At 45.1% G+C, this 14,696-nt stretch overlaps 1 protein-coding gene across 12 annotated transcripts in view; it reads right to left on the bottom strand.

Annotated features, from left to right (window-relative positions):
* The window catches only part of PARD3 (par-3 family cell polarity regulator), a 447,781-nt gene extending 434,950 nt beyond the window's left edge, over nucleotides 1–12,831 (bottom strand). For 11 of the 12 annotated variants that reach the window (XM_059840275.1, XM_059840315.1, XM_059840296.1 and 8 more), the window contains exon 1: nucleotides 12,630–12,831. In XM_059840275.1, the coding sequence (XP_059696258.1) occupies nucleotides 12,630–12,749 (120 nt within the window). In that variant the 5' untranslated portion in view covers nucleotides 12,750–12,831. The remainder of the gene's footprint in view (nucleotides 1–12,629) is intronic. The other variant, XM_059840330.1, reaches the window with a different exon arrangement.
* Nucleotides 12,832–14,696: the final 1,865 nt, after the last annotated feature.

Genomic DNA, 14,696 nt, shown 5'->3' with positions numbered 1-14,696 from the left:
GCCCAACCACACAGCGAATCAGAGCCTCTGCTCATCTTGCAGTAACAGGGCTGGTGCCTGCAATGGGACACAGCAAGTGCAACCCAGCACCAGTGAGTCTGGATACAGATGTGGAAATTCAACACCCCGGCAATGACCAGGGCAACAGTGTAAGTGATGACACAAAGGGAAAGTTTTATTTGTGGAGTTCTATACTGAGCATAATATGTATTAAAATCCATGCTTTAAAAAAAAACAAAGTGGCAGATTTTATTAGTTCATTTATCCTTCTGCATATTTACTTAAATATTTTTTTTCAAAATTACTCTATTATTTCTTTTCTCCCTTGTCCATTTAAAAACATTCCCAAAAAAGTAGAGCCTGTCAAAGCTAAAAGCCTTGTCCTGCTGCTGGTGTATCACCAACATATGCTAGGAGCACTTAAATTGCAAGGCTGCAATCTGCTCTCTGAAGGAGGCTGGTAGCAGGTGTGACAGTCTGATCAGCAGAATGAACTATATATAAAGATGCAAGCAGTGGGGAGGAGACTCCACAGCTTTGCTTTTACATATCATGCTGTATTTGTAGCCCTACTTATTCAGAAAGAGGGAGAGGGGAGCCACAAAGTTAAAACAGACAGACTTTGGCATCTTGGAGCTCAGTGTTTGATCTCACAGCCCCTCCCTCTCCCTCGGCAAAGCAAGTGAGCAGCACCAGGCTGCCTCTGATTTGCTGTTCATGCTGAGAAATGCACAATTTGCAATTGCAAAGAACTGACCCTCTTCTTTATTGCACCTAGGCATAGTGTACAAACCCAAAGCCATGTGGTCTTCCCCAAAGGCTGGCTTCCCTAGCAGCCCATCAGGGGAGAGGCAGGCTGCAAAGGGCTGTTGATTATAAACTGAGTTCAGATCTCTGCCTCCTATCTCAGCTTCTACATTACACAGAAGAGTAAAACAAAACACAAACTGAATTATCATACTCCACACTTAAGCTCAGAAGGAACAGCACACTTTTTGAAAAAAGTGACAGGAAAATTCTGAATGATAAACAGCATGTTTCTAAAACACTAATTAATTACAGAAAAACTATTATTTTTTATTTCAGTATCACAGACGACTTTAATCCCCAAGAGTGATGAAGAAAAAAATGTGGACTCATTGTGTCTTAATTCTCTCTATTCACCATGTCTCTGGCATCCACCAGCCTTTGGAAACAAAGTCTTTCAGAAGGCAACAAAACACTGGCTCACTGAATCAGAAGCAGCTTGTGAAGGCTGCTAGAGTTAAAGCAGTCTTTACACACTGTCTAATCACAGACATAATACATGATCTTATAAAGGGTAACACGGACCACCCGTTAAACCCACAAAATCTGCAACTTCTCTGCTGCCCAGAGAAGCTGCAGGTGCCCCATTCCTGGAGGGGTTAAAGGCCAGGCTGGATCAGGCTTGGAGTAACCTGGTCTAATGGAAGGTGTCCTTGCCTATGACAAGGGGATTGGAAGCAGGTGATCTTTAAGGTCCCTTCCAACCCAAACCACTCTATGCGTCTATGAAAATAAGACATACATCTTACAGAATTAGCTATTATGATTTAAAGATTACAAATAGTTTAATAACTTTCACATAAAGCAAATTTTAAAAGCCTTTTTATTTTGTTCTGAGACCAAGCAAGTGCCGAACTATGAAACTGAGGCAATTTAGAATAAAAAAAGACCATTTCATACTAATTTGGACTCAAGTACAGTGGATGTGGATGGCCACGGTAAATTTTGGGATTTTAACTGAAACGAGTAGTATGCATGCATAAGCACTTACAGGTCCACCTTGACAGCATTTTTATAAAGGGAACAACTATGTGGATCTGTCTGGTCACCCTGAACAGCCCACAGGACAACACTAGAGAATTACCTAAACCTTTCCTCAGCTATTTAGATCAGCACTTCTCCCACAGGTCACTGGGAAAATACCACCACAAAAAGCAGATTTAATCAAGTCTGAAAATACACAATTGTAAAAAAGTATTTTGGATGTAGATTTAGGATACAGTTCCCTTCAGCAGATTGTTTAGACTTTTCCAGATGCTAAAAGGTAAACAGCAGAACATTCCAGCTAATTAACTCATATTCAAATTTCACAAGACTATTTAATTCAGCACAAATTAGCTTTTCATACAAGCTAGCTCCCCTTCACTGCTGCTTCCATTCCTCAGCTAGGCAATTCCACCAGCAAAAGAAAGAGACAGGGTAAGGCCTTTTGAGATAAGAATTTCATAAACACCAAAAGATACAATACAGGATGTTCAATACCTGTGGCTTCCAATTTAGCAGAGGCTTCAAGGTAACAACAGCTATTTTATGGCAACGCCAAAGCAACAAAAGGGTCATCAGGAATTTACTTCAAACAGCTATACTAATAAAGGAGAGACTTATAAGGCACTGATTACAGTAACATTTCATACACATTAACATCTGGGTTTAGTTTACCAAAGGATTGTGCTTGTGAGTGATCACTGGGTACAGGGTGAGGAGACTACTCCATTGCCTAAAACAACCACAAGTTAAATATGCTGTTTTACATACAGAGCATAACATTTTCTTTCAGATCAGTCTGAAAGTCCAGATAATACAGAAGGTTTTTTCTTCAAATGGAAGCTCTCAAACATGCAAATGTTTTGCATACAGTTATAGTCATTTAAAATCACATTCATTGGCCTTTGTACAAAGAGAGCCTATGCTAATGCAGTATTCTGAATTTAAAAGCGCTACTTTATTTTAGCCAGTCCACTTTTTCTTGATATTTCCTTGTTCAAACTTCAAATTTTTCCATAATTATTACAGATAGCATTTATTTATGTTATTTTTTATTTGCAGAAAAACTAGAAAGAGCACCTAAAGCTGCTGTTAAAAAAACTCAATGAGAGCAAAAACCATCAAACCTATTTTCTCAAATCAGTACTCTTAATTACATCAAAAAAATGTTCAATAGAGGGTTTGGCAACAATGCTCTGAACTTGCACCATGCCCAGAAGACAGGACCCAAATTGACTGAGGGTGGAGAAGTCTCTTGTGCTGGGTCTTGTCCTTTCCCCCATCCCCAGGCACCTCGTTCCTATAACGCCACAAGAGAAGCTTTGGCAGTGCTTAGGGTTAACCCAGGGCACACCCTCACCCTGATGCAAACCTGACCTGCAGCCTTGCTGAGCCCCTCACACACACCTCACAGGAGCCCTGCAAAGCTGGCTACCCCACCCCAGGAGAGCCACAGCCATTGCTGGGCTACCTCCCCTCATCTCCCTAAAAAAGGAGCAGCATTTCTTCTCTTATCCAACACTCATCTCTATAATAAAAACCAGAAACACCCAGCAGAATAATTGAGGTGTATAGAGACTACTGTCCTACTATTGTAATACTCTCCAAATTACTATAATTGCACAATACTTTTTAACTTTAGCAAAGCCTAACACTTCAGGCTAGCAGTCTTCCAGCAGCCTGCCACTGCCAGAGACAAATCGAGGTGAGTAAAATCCCTTCTCTCCTCAGGCTGCACACAGTGCTGAGGCCAGAGCTCATTCACCAGGAATGGATGGCCACCACAACCCTGCTGCCTAAATTCTTCTCTTGGTACCTGGTAGCTGGCTGCTTTCCTGGTGCTCACAGCTGCAGGCACAGAATCTTCACAAGAAGGCAGAGGGGCAAACTGACAGCACAAACAAATGCACACTTAAAACAACACAAATAACATATGGTCCAACAGGTTCCTGGAGAGGTTGAATTAAATCAAGCTTTGTTACTTCACTTAGCAGCTTATTAAAGAAGCAAAAGGTTCTGAAGCTTCCAATTCTTTGGGGTTTTTCAACTGTCATTTAAGTTGTTATAGCAACAAAACTTTCAGCTGTGTGGTCTCAGAGACACTCCAGCTACCCCAGAAGTAATTTTTCCAATATTTACTGAATTCAGCTCCTTCCTGTTCAGGTCCTTAAGAATTCTGAACAAAGTTGTTCATTATATGCGCAAAGACGGGTATTGCTGCTAGGCTCTCACAAGTAAGATATTGCTTCTGACATTTAACAGAGGAGAAAAAAACACTATGTGGCCTTTGCCTAGGGGGAAGATAGAGTAACTCAACAACTTTGAAAGCACATGCAAAAAAGATGTAGGTAAGGTGTGGGTAAGGTGAAACTACTTTTCCATTTACTAAGTGTGGCTACGTTTCTTTAAACAAATGAAAACACCTAAGTGGGTGCACACACAAACATACAGGCACTCCCAGAAGTTCTATCTCCATTTAAAATACTTTATACCCACGTAACTTTTTTTTTTCTAGTAATACACATCAACACCAGAAACATTTTAAATTGCTATTCTGAGTCTGTAAAGACATGCACACCTGGAAAAAAAAATCCTATAAATGTCACCACTTAAAAAGAAAACTGCTAATGATATACCAGCTTGCTCCTCCTGCAACAAATTCGTAATTTCACTGCAGCAGCAGCAGGCTGAGTATGAGCAAAGGTGGAGAGTATGGACAAAAATGTGACACTGCTTTTCCAAAACAGAGTCTATTTTCCCCACCAAATCAGGGATATACTACTTTCACTAAGCTTATTGCCCAGAAAGAAAAGCTTCCTATAATCAAGTCCACAGGTTGATTTTTTTAAAAAAAGCCTTTGGGTGACATCTGTTGCGCCACTGAGGTCAATTTTTCATCCTCTTGCTAAATGGACTGCTTGCCTCCAGGGCACCAAGTTAACCCATTTCTTCCCATCTTTGGCATTTTCTGTTTGTCTGTACTTCATGTACGGCATTAGTGTCCTGCTTCCATGCAAACTCCCATTTCCCACTCACGTGAAAAGAAAAAGCAATGGGAGTCATATCTATCTATCTATCCTTCAAAAGCATTTCCTTTGACCAAACTCCAAGGATATCCCATCCTTCTTTCCACCTCGACAGAAGATCATCCTTCTCCCCACAGTCATTTCCCTTCTGCCAGCCCTATTTCTGTCACCACAGAAGTCCCGACAAGCTGGAGGCACAATGATCCAGGAGTCAACACCATCCAACTTCTCCAGCACCAAACCATGGTCTCTGGCAGGAACACAGCAGCACCCCAGGTCCCAGCTCCAGGGGATGCTCATCTCTGCTCCTGGGAAGCAAGGATCAGCCCCTTGCACAGAAACTCTCTTGGTCTTCACTCCTCCACTCCTGCACCAGAGACCCCAGCCTTGAGATGTAGGGTGTGGGATGAAGTCCAAGAGTTTTAGTAGGAAAGTAGGAATGCATTTCTCCTTTTGTTTGGGACTACATAGGTGATTAATGTGCATCACTTTGCCACAGGGAACTGAAGTAGAAAATAAGATACCACCAAGTTACCTAATTAAAAAAAAAATGACAAAAACAAATACTGCAACAAAATAGTTATTAAAATTATTAAAATTATTTCAAATTTAAAAAATACCTGGGACTAACTTGAGAAAATAACTAAGAATGCCCATAGGGGGAAAAAAAAAAAAACCCTAACACTGCTGAGGTATTGTAGCAGGTAAAACTAATGTGATTCTCTCAAAACACCAAAAGGCCTTAATATTTGCTGTTAATTTAAAATTATTTCCCCCCATTTAAAATTTGACTCATTTCTCTTTCACTAGCAATATTAGTCATTTTGACAAGTATTAGGTATGTCTGTGCTGCTGTTTTTCTTTTTACTTTCTTGGTTTTTTAAACAGCCCCACTGGATTATGTAACCTAGCTCAAAGGCAGTTTGGTTTTTGGTGGTTTTTTATCCATTTTCTAGTACCAGACTTGCTGAGCATTACATCAAAATGACCTCAAAGAAACAAAGAAAATATATAATGTATATTAAAAAGGAGAGGAAAAAAAATAAAGCACAGATGCTCTAAAGTATCTTCCAGAATTTTTTAATACTTTTTGCTTCACTTTTTATTTTCTTACTGCTCAGAAAATATTTCTGAGTGAGAACATCTGTGCTATATTCTGGATTGATGTTAGAAGAATTCCACTTTATTTTCAATACACATAAGCACTGGTTCAGCATTGTTGCATGTTTTATCCATTCAATTTATATTTGGATGAAACGGTTTGTTTTCCTTTGAAGAACCAGGAAATTGTTTTAAAGCTACATGAACCATATTCTGTACAACTAAGATCATCAGCATTTCTCCCCCATTTACTCCATCTTATTTTACCAGATTAAATGTGCCACGACCAAAAGATGTCATAGTCTGGTACAACTGAGAAAGTGTTACTTCCAGTGGTGTTTTTGTAACAGAACTAAAACATCTGTGACTGTTATAAGTGAAGTTAAAGTGTAAAAAGCTATGAGAATCAGATGGCTTTCCACTGGTGGAAGGCTATATTGCCCAGGAGAAGAAAGGTTGGCAACTCCCTAAACCGCAGATTGCCCCCAGGAACCCTTCCCCAAATGTGCTGAGCACTTTCACAGGCTCCTCCACAGTCTTCCCCTCAGAGCCTCAGGAACTGCTCAGCAGCTGAATGGTGCTTTGCTCAAAGGGAAATCACTCTCCAGCCACTCTTCCACAAACACACACTTCACTCTGATCACTGTAAGTAACAGTGAAACACTGAGAAACCACATCATGCCAAACTGAAATCCATGGTGCATCCCGTCCAGCCAGAGATAGGCACTGCTCACATCAGCCAGCCCCAGCAGTAACACACACATCCTTCACTGAAAGCACCTTCAAAGCTGAAGGGCTTACAGGGTGTCCACCTCCCAAGACCCTCTTTTTAAACACTACAGAATTCAATCTTCTTTACTAGCTTTGAATAATCCCAAGTGCCTGCTTGCTCAAATCACAGGGGTACAGCCCCAGTCTGGCTCTCAGGCCTTTTTAAGACAAGCCTCCTCCCTGGTTGCACGGATGGCAGAGAACAAAGGCAAGAGCTGGCAGAGAGGGCATGGCAGGGCTTGTGAAGCTCCCTGCCTTGCAAGCTACAGGTCCCTCGGGCACAGCACTGCTGTACAGCAAAGCCCCCATGCAAGGGACCTCCACAGACACCCTGCTCCAAAGGTTCATTTCTACCTTCACCCTGCAACTTCTCTTGCCATGTGCAAGAGTCACCTGTATTTACAGATGAGCCAATGATAGCAAAACATTGATTTGGCTGAAAACACAGATGGAACTGGAGAGAAGAGGTTAAAAGAAAGTTTTCCATAATGAACAGAGGGAATGTATCACTATAGCCTTGCATATCCGGCACCAAACCTGCAAGATCACACAGCAGCTTTCTAAATGTGAAGCAATCATGACCCATTTCAGTACTTTTCTTCCTTAAATTAGCATCTCTCCACTGCTGCTCACCAAGCATCAGCAGAATGATGCTCCTATCAGTTGGGTTTCACTGCACTGCTGGGAGCCCAGCATCAGTGAAGAGGTCAAGAGCCAGCTGGAGAAAACTGCCCAGAGCCCCATGGAATCCTGGCTGACCTCAGGTAAATCACTGAAATACTACCCAGCCAACACTGAATGCAGAGCCCAGACACATCATCCTGGGGTGTCAGCTAGAACTAAACTGATAGCCAACTGAGCAGCAGGGGTGACAGGGATTTTTTTGGCATTTTGGTTCCTTTTTGGGATTGAGAGGATTCCTGTGCATTCTGAAAATCGCCTGTAAGATTTCCTTCTACTTAAAAAAGGCTTCAGATTTGCACATATAGATAAATGAAATCCAAATCTAAAAAAAAAAAAAAAAAAAGAAAATAAAAAACCACACACACACAAAAAGAACTTTAAATCTTTTTTATGATAAATTTAGCCACTGCTGCCCTTGAGTATTGCCAAAGGGGTCACTGAATGGGCATTGTGGCAGATCCAGTTAAGCCTGTGGCAAAAACCTAGTGGTCAGGCTCAAGGAGAGAATGTGCCAAAAACAACACAAAGCCCAAGTAAAATCAGCAGATTTTCATACCAACCCACCCATGTGTTAGGCTCTACAAATGATGCCCCAGTGACACAGTCATGAGGAACTGTGCAACTGTTTGCTCTACAGAACATAACTTGCATCAAAGCTGCCGTTGTGTACCTGACAGAGAGGCAGCTGTCTGAGAACCGACTTTTAAGCAAATAATCCCCGTTAGCTGGCACTGGGGGGGATAAAATCAAAACCAGAAAAAAACTGCAAGCTTCACAGATACAATCACCCAGGCTTCAACCTTCCTCCCTCACAACTCCCTTCTGATGAATGTCAGACCTACCAAAGACATGGAGCTTTAAGCTTTGGGTGACCTAAGCCCCCAATGTACAAATTACACGAGAAAATGGTCATCTGACACCTGTTACCTTTGCTTACACTGCCAACCCTCCTGGAGTTCTGGTCTCTTATCAGCAACAGCCTCTAACACTATCAAAGAGCAGATTACAATTACTTTTACAAATATTAGTGCACTGCAGTTTTCAAATTAACAATTGAAGTATTGTTCCATGCAACATCAAAACCCCCATAAGACTTCATCTCCTACAGCATCTGGCATGGGAGAGGGAAAAGGTGTCTTGGGACTTCTATTAAAATAATTTTGATTCAGCAAGAAAACTGTTAATTTACTTATTTTAACTGGAAAATTAGGGTTATATATGATGTCTAGGAACACGACTACAAGCCCACGATATGCAGGGCATCAGCCTGAACAATCATGGAGACCAAACAATCCCTGTAGGGACTCAATGTGACACTGAACAACTCCAGCAAATCTACAACTTCCTATTTCATATTCTTGCTTACTATGCTCATTTACATCACATGATTTTTTTTTAATTATATCTACCCATTGCTTATGCATACCTATTTTTACTTGCAAGAAAAAGATAAAAGTTTAAATGCTTACAATATCCTCTGCAAAAATCAAAGCACAAGAGATTATGCTGACCGTGAAAAGTCAACAAAAAAAGTGAGAAACATCTCTGGCAACATCTAGATCAAACCAAAGTTACAAGATGCACAACTACTTCCTTTCAATAGTTGCTCGATACATCATTTTTATAATAATTTTCCACCTTTTAACACTGGTTCAATATTTGATAAGCATGTTTCATCTCAACTGCCTGTCTGCTTTCTCCCTTTTGGTGCAGGCCATCATCTCTTGCCATCAATGTTGAACCACTCAGATGTGGCTCTTAAATCACCCTTACCTTCTTTCAAGGTTTTAACCACTAAATTAATGGCTAGGACCACACCAACTCCCAATCTGCACAGCCCTTGACCAGCAGGGTCTGGAAAACGTATCTACCATTCCTCAGGCCAGCTGTCCCCTGCCCAAGTTGTACTCCTTTAAGACTCAGGCAGAGATTGTGCCAGAGGCTGCATCACTCCATCCAGCCACACAAAAGTGCACCATTAGCGTGCCCCCATGAAAACTGGGTTTCATTTAACATGATTGATTTTGCTGACTCCACTTGCCCTGAACAAGGTGGACATTTCAAACATCTCTTAACATTTGCTTGTTCATTTCCCGCAAACACAACCTGCAGAGAGAATGCATCATGTTTCAGACACAAAGCTTCTCTTTGAATAACAGCAAAAGAACAGAAAAATTTAGACACTCTACAGAGACCAACCTTTAAACACAGCCTGTCATTTTAATAACTAATTCCATACACAATGACTTACCATTGACATAAGTGTTAATCCATAATAAATTTTTGAATAAATTTGAGGATTCACTCAGAATCCTCATCAAAGACATAGCACCCAGAACTAACTGCAGTTATCTGCAGTTGTGCTATCTGTATGTTTTGAACTCCTAAAATTTTACAGAGAGGAGAACTGTACTATTATGTGGATTGTTATCCATAAGTACTTTTTCCATTCTTGACATGTCTCTTCAACCTAAATAATACCAAACCAGAGCACTGAGGTCAAATTTTGAAGTTATTCACTCCTGGCACTCTGCAAGCATGGTTTTGGGCTGCCTCACTACGACTGCACAGGGACATCATAAGTGCACTGTGCAGATCACTTACTCCTAATCACAACTGGGAAACCGTGACAAAGCGGGAGGAAATCTGGGAAGGGCTGACAACTCAGTTCTCAAGGAGTTCTCCTGAAAGAACTGCTGCATATAGTAGACACACACATTCTTGCAGGATGAGAAAGCTGCTTTTCCTGTAAGTATGAAAATCATAAACTTCATTCAAATATTTTGAATAATCTTCCACCAGATATGCTTCTTTCCATATGAGCATAGTGGTGGTGAAGTAGATTTCAGTGTCAGCTTGATAGCAGCTGCCAAACTGTAAGTTCACATGGGCACACATACTTTGATCCTCTCAGTTAGGAATTACTTTGTCCCCTTTCTTGTCTCCTTATGAACTGAAGATTTGCTCATCTGCTACACTAGCACTGAAAGGAACCATCTAACTGCTATGAAAACACAGTCATCTGTGGAATTCCAGCATCCAAACCATACAATTACTATGTTGCTCTACAACAAGCACAGCAAACAGCATTATACACCTACTTACAAAACTTACTTACTGTAACATCGGGTTCCCTCCCACCTAAACATCACCACAGAAAATCTTCAGCAAATTTAAGTCAGAAGTAAGGTTTGACAGTGACCATATAAAACACTCAGAGAAAGTCCATGGACACTGCTACTGTTTTCAACCACAGAATTTCCATCTATTAGAAATTATCTCAGTAATTGCAGCTACCTCAAGTCCATACCAGTGGCATTTAGCATAACCACCATATAAATACTAATAAATAAAACCACTGTGTCATTTTAACCCAGGATGTAGAGCTTTTGATACCAGAGACCAGTCAAAAGTCTGGCTGCCCCCCTGCAAACAGTCTCTTTAATAAGTATATGGCCATATTCAGTTACTTTTTTTTTCCCTCTCATGCTTCCACAGGTGGGCCACTTTTATTCTGAATTGAAATTTGCAATGATGGAACCTTTTCCTGGTGACTGCAGTGTGTCTCCCCTGTGCTTAGAATTTCAGTCCCTCCCAGGTTTAACATTACGCTGCAGAAGGCAACTGCCACCCCTTAATGCAACTAAATACTCGGAAGCCAGGATGCAGCCCATTGCCACAGGAGTTACACGGGCCAGTTTTGGAACAAAACACAACAAAATAATTACTTTCATTAATGTTGTAACATTGATGAACAAATGCTTCAAACACTTCTCATGTGAATGACCCAATGAGGCATTCAGTGTGCCACAAACAGTCTCACTTTACTGTTCACTGCTTTACCTTAACCAGAGAGGTACTTTAAGCCTCAGACTCCTACATGCAAGTAGACTGCCATATGCATTAACTGCTGTATATGAATGACAGCTGGTATACAGCCACAACCATATCCTAGAGAATCATTTTTCTCTTTTTCCAGACAGAATCAGAATATGTTTGCAGTGTTCAAAACCATGTTCTTCAAGAATTAGGTGGGGAGGTGATGGGAAACTCAGTTGTTTTTCTCCTTCCAGCATTTGGAATTCTCTATGAAAAAACTGATTTTAAAAATTTTCTCGGGAATCACTTCAAACCAATCAATGAACTGTTCACAATATTCCTTCCATTGCATGTTTCAGGACAACCTGGCAGTCTGCATTTACCGAAGTAAAACTTCGAGGATCAGAAGTATAAAATGTCTCAGAAGGGATAAGGGGAAGAAGCACAACTAAAACTTCTTAGATCGATAAGGCAGAGGAAAGGGGAAGGGCACTGCTGAAGTTCTCAGCCCCTGGTTTGATGTTCACACTGCCCAACAAACCAGTTGACTAAAAAGAAGTTTGCAGCAACTAGAAAGTACGGGAGAGGGGAAGGGAGGAGGGGAGGAAAGCGAGAAACAAATAAAAAAATTAAAAAAAAAAAAAAAAAGGAAGGGAAGACACTGAAGAAACTCAAAGCCCAACAAGTTGCCCATGGAGGGAAAGCCAAGTCTGCAACTGCCTGCACACGCACAGCCAGGGATTTCAACATGGGGCTGCGGGAGGCCGGCGCGGGCGGCTGTGGGGCTCCACAGCGGGCCGGGCCGGCGCCCCCCGCACCCCGGGGCACCGCGGGCCGTCCCGCAGGCGCGCAGCCTCCCCCGCGGCGCGGCGGGCGCAGAGGTGCCGCGGGCGGCCGCGCTGCTGCGGGGCCTCGGGGCCTCGCCCGGTGCGGGGGGTGGCCCGCGGGGCGCCGCCGGACGCCCCTGCGGCGGGGTCCCCTCGCACCGCCCTCACCGCCGGGCCTGGAGGGCCGGGAAGCCTGGAGCTGGAGTTCCAGCCCTCCGCCCGGCCCGCTGCGCCTCGGCCCCGCCACCCGCCCCGGGGCAGACCCGGCACCGCCGGCCCCCGCGCTGCTCTGCCGGCCGGGTTCGGACGGCTCCCGCACCGACACCCCCAGGGGCCGCCAGGCACCGGCGAACAAAGGGCCGAGGCCCGCCAGGCGCCCGCGGGGAGCCGCGGAGGGGCCGCGCTGGCCGCTGCGGAGGGGCCGAGCCCCCCCCCGCCCCCCGCGGTGGCGCCGGGCACACGCTCCCCGCGGGCTCCGCCGCCGCCGGCCGCCCCCGGCCCCGCTCCCGCCGCTCCCCACGGCGGGGCAGCCCGGACTTTCCCCCTCTCTTCCCTCCCCACTCCGGGAAGCGCCATATTGATCGCGGGCGCCGCTCCCCGCGCCCCTCACCTTGGCGATCGCCTTCTTGTACCGGGTCACCGCTTGCTGGATCAAGCTGAAAACTTTCATGTTCCCGTCTCCGCAGGGCACGACCACCCGCGTCCTCCCGAAGCACACCGTGACTTTCATCCTGTGCGGCCGCGGGGATCCCGCGTCCCTCCGGCCCCGCGCAGCCTTCCTCCTCCCTCCTCCTCCTCCTCCTCTTCCCCTCCGCCCTCCGCCACGGCCGCCCCCCGGCGGGGCGCGGCGCTCAGTCCCCGGCCGCCGCCGGGCTGCCGCTGCGGGCGCCCTGCCTCCGCCCCGGCGTCGCGGCCGGCCCGGCGAGGCGCGGGGAAGGGAGGGCAGCGCAGGACGGGGGCCGGTGCTGCCTTCCCGAGGGCCAGGGGCCGCTCACATGCCGCGGCGCTGCCCGCGGCCACCTGCTCGGCTCCTGCCCCGGCGCGCAGCGGCGGCGGGCGGGGCGGCGGCGCTGGCTCCCGCTCCGGAGGCGTGGGGCGGTGCGGCGGGGCGGGGGCAGCCGGCCGGCTCCGCGGGGCGCCGGCAGCGCGGACGGGGCGGGGGAGCCGGCGGGCCCCGCACACGGTCGGAGCGAGTGCCCCGACCGAGCCCGAGGGACTGCGGCTGCCTCCGCCTCGCACCGGGGATGTGGAGCCCTGGTCCCACCGGCACAAGGAGCCCCGCGAAATCCCGGTCCCTCGGCCCCGGCTGGTGCACTGGGGAGAGCGGGCGCCGGTGCTGCTCCTTCTCCTGCTGCCGCCCTGCCTCAGGTACGCGGCTCCGGGGAAAGCGCGGCACGGCACCGCAGAGACGGTGCGCGGCAGAGCACCACGGCGGTCTGCGGTTCCTCCCGGTGTCCGGGGGACACAGCCACCGCTCACGGCCGAAATCAGATGGCCTTCGTGGTCTTTCGGGCATCTGTTAACGCAGCAGGACCTACACTGTGCAAAACCTCCTGCATCATCAGTAACACCGGCATCAATGGAACCGCTGAGCAATCTCCTCCGCAAAGCCGTCAGAAGTCGTAGGGGTTTATAGATATAGTTCACTTTTTTCCACGGATTTCATTGAGGACAATGGAATTGCACAGTTCATTGGTCATTCAGTGTGGGCTGACAATATATATCTTTCTTGTAGAAATGGTAAAACAATTTAACTAGAGTGAAAGCAGAGTTTGGAGGACAGGAAAGCAGTGAAAAAAACTTTCTCCTTTTTACTTTTTCCTGAACTTCTACACAACACTAAAGATGTGAAATACAAGTAAGCTTTGTAGCACATAATGTCAACATCCTTCTACAACACTGGACAACTCAGCACATGTCCTCTGGTGCTCCCTGCCCAGCAGCTGTCCCAGCTGGCAGTCTGCTCTTATTCCCTTAGCAATAGTATTAGTAAATTTAAGAACTTCAAACCTGGTACAAATGGCAAAGCTGTCTGCGGTTTAGTAGGTACAGAGGTAAGGAGCAGGATTAATGATGTTTTTAAAACATCAAAGGTAGAATTATTGCCCTGTTAAGTCAAGGGTGAGAATGGCATCCCTAACCCTTTGCATTCTAGTTAGGAGTTTCCAGTGTAGAAAATGGAGGAGTCAGTTTATATTAATTTGGTTCCATGCATATTGTCCAATTTCATTGAAATCCATAGAACCTTTTCTGTTAATTTCAGTTTTGGAAAGCTTTGGGATGCTCACAAAATCAAAGAATTAATTTCCTGACCTACAGATAATTTTTAGCTTAGATGCCAGTTTTATTAGTTACCCACCTGAGTTATCTGGACTAATATATCTGAATTTAATGAGAAATAGTCTGTCTTTTAAAGCAGGAAACAAGCACACCTGCCATGTTATATTTTGTAATATCCCCAGTGTTCACTTGTGTGGAATAAAGACAGCATGCAGGAGTTCAGAAAGGCAGAAATAAAATAAATCTGGTGTAAACAGTTTACAGCTCATGACTGAGACAACTGAGTACACTCTGCAGTTTTATGGCCATAGCTCATCAAGTTTATTATTGGAAAAAGATGAAAATGTCCTCTAACCTGCTGCTTCTGTATTTTCTAGGTGATCATAAGAGCTGTTGG

Source organism: Haemorhous mexicanus, chromosome 1 (assembly GCF_027477595.1).
Source record: "Haemorhous mexicanus isolate bHaeMex1 chromosome 1, bHaeMex1.pri, whole genome shotgun sequence".
Classification (NCBI taxonomy): Eukaryota; Metazoa; Chordata; class Aves; order Passeriformes; family Fringillidae; genus Haemorhous; species Haemorhous mexicanus.
This window is presented reverse-complemented; position numbering and strand designations above follow the sequence as displayed.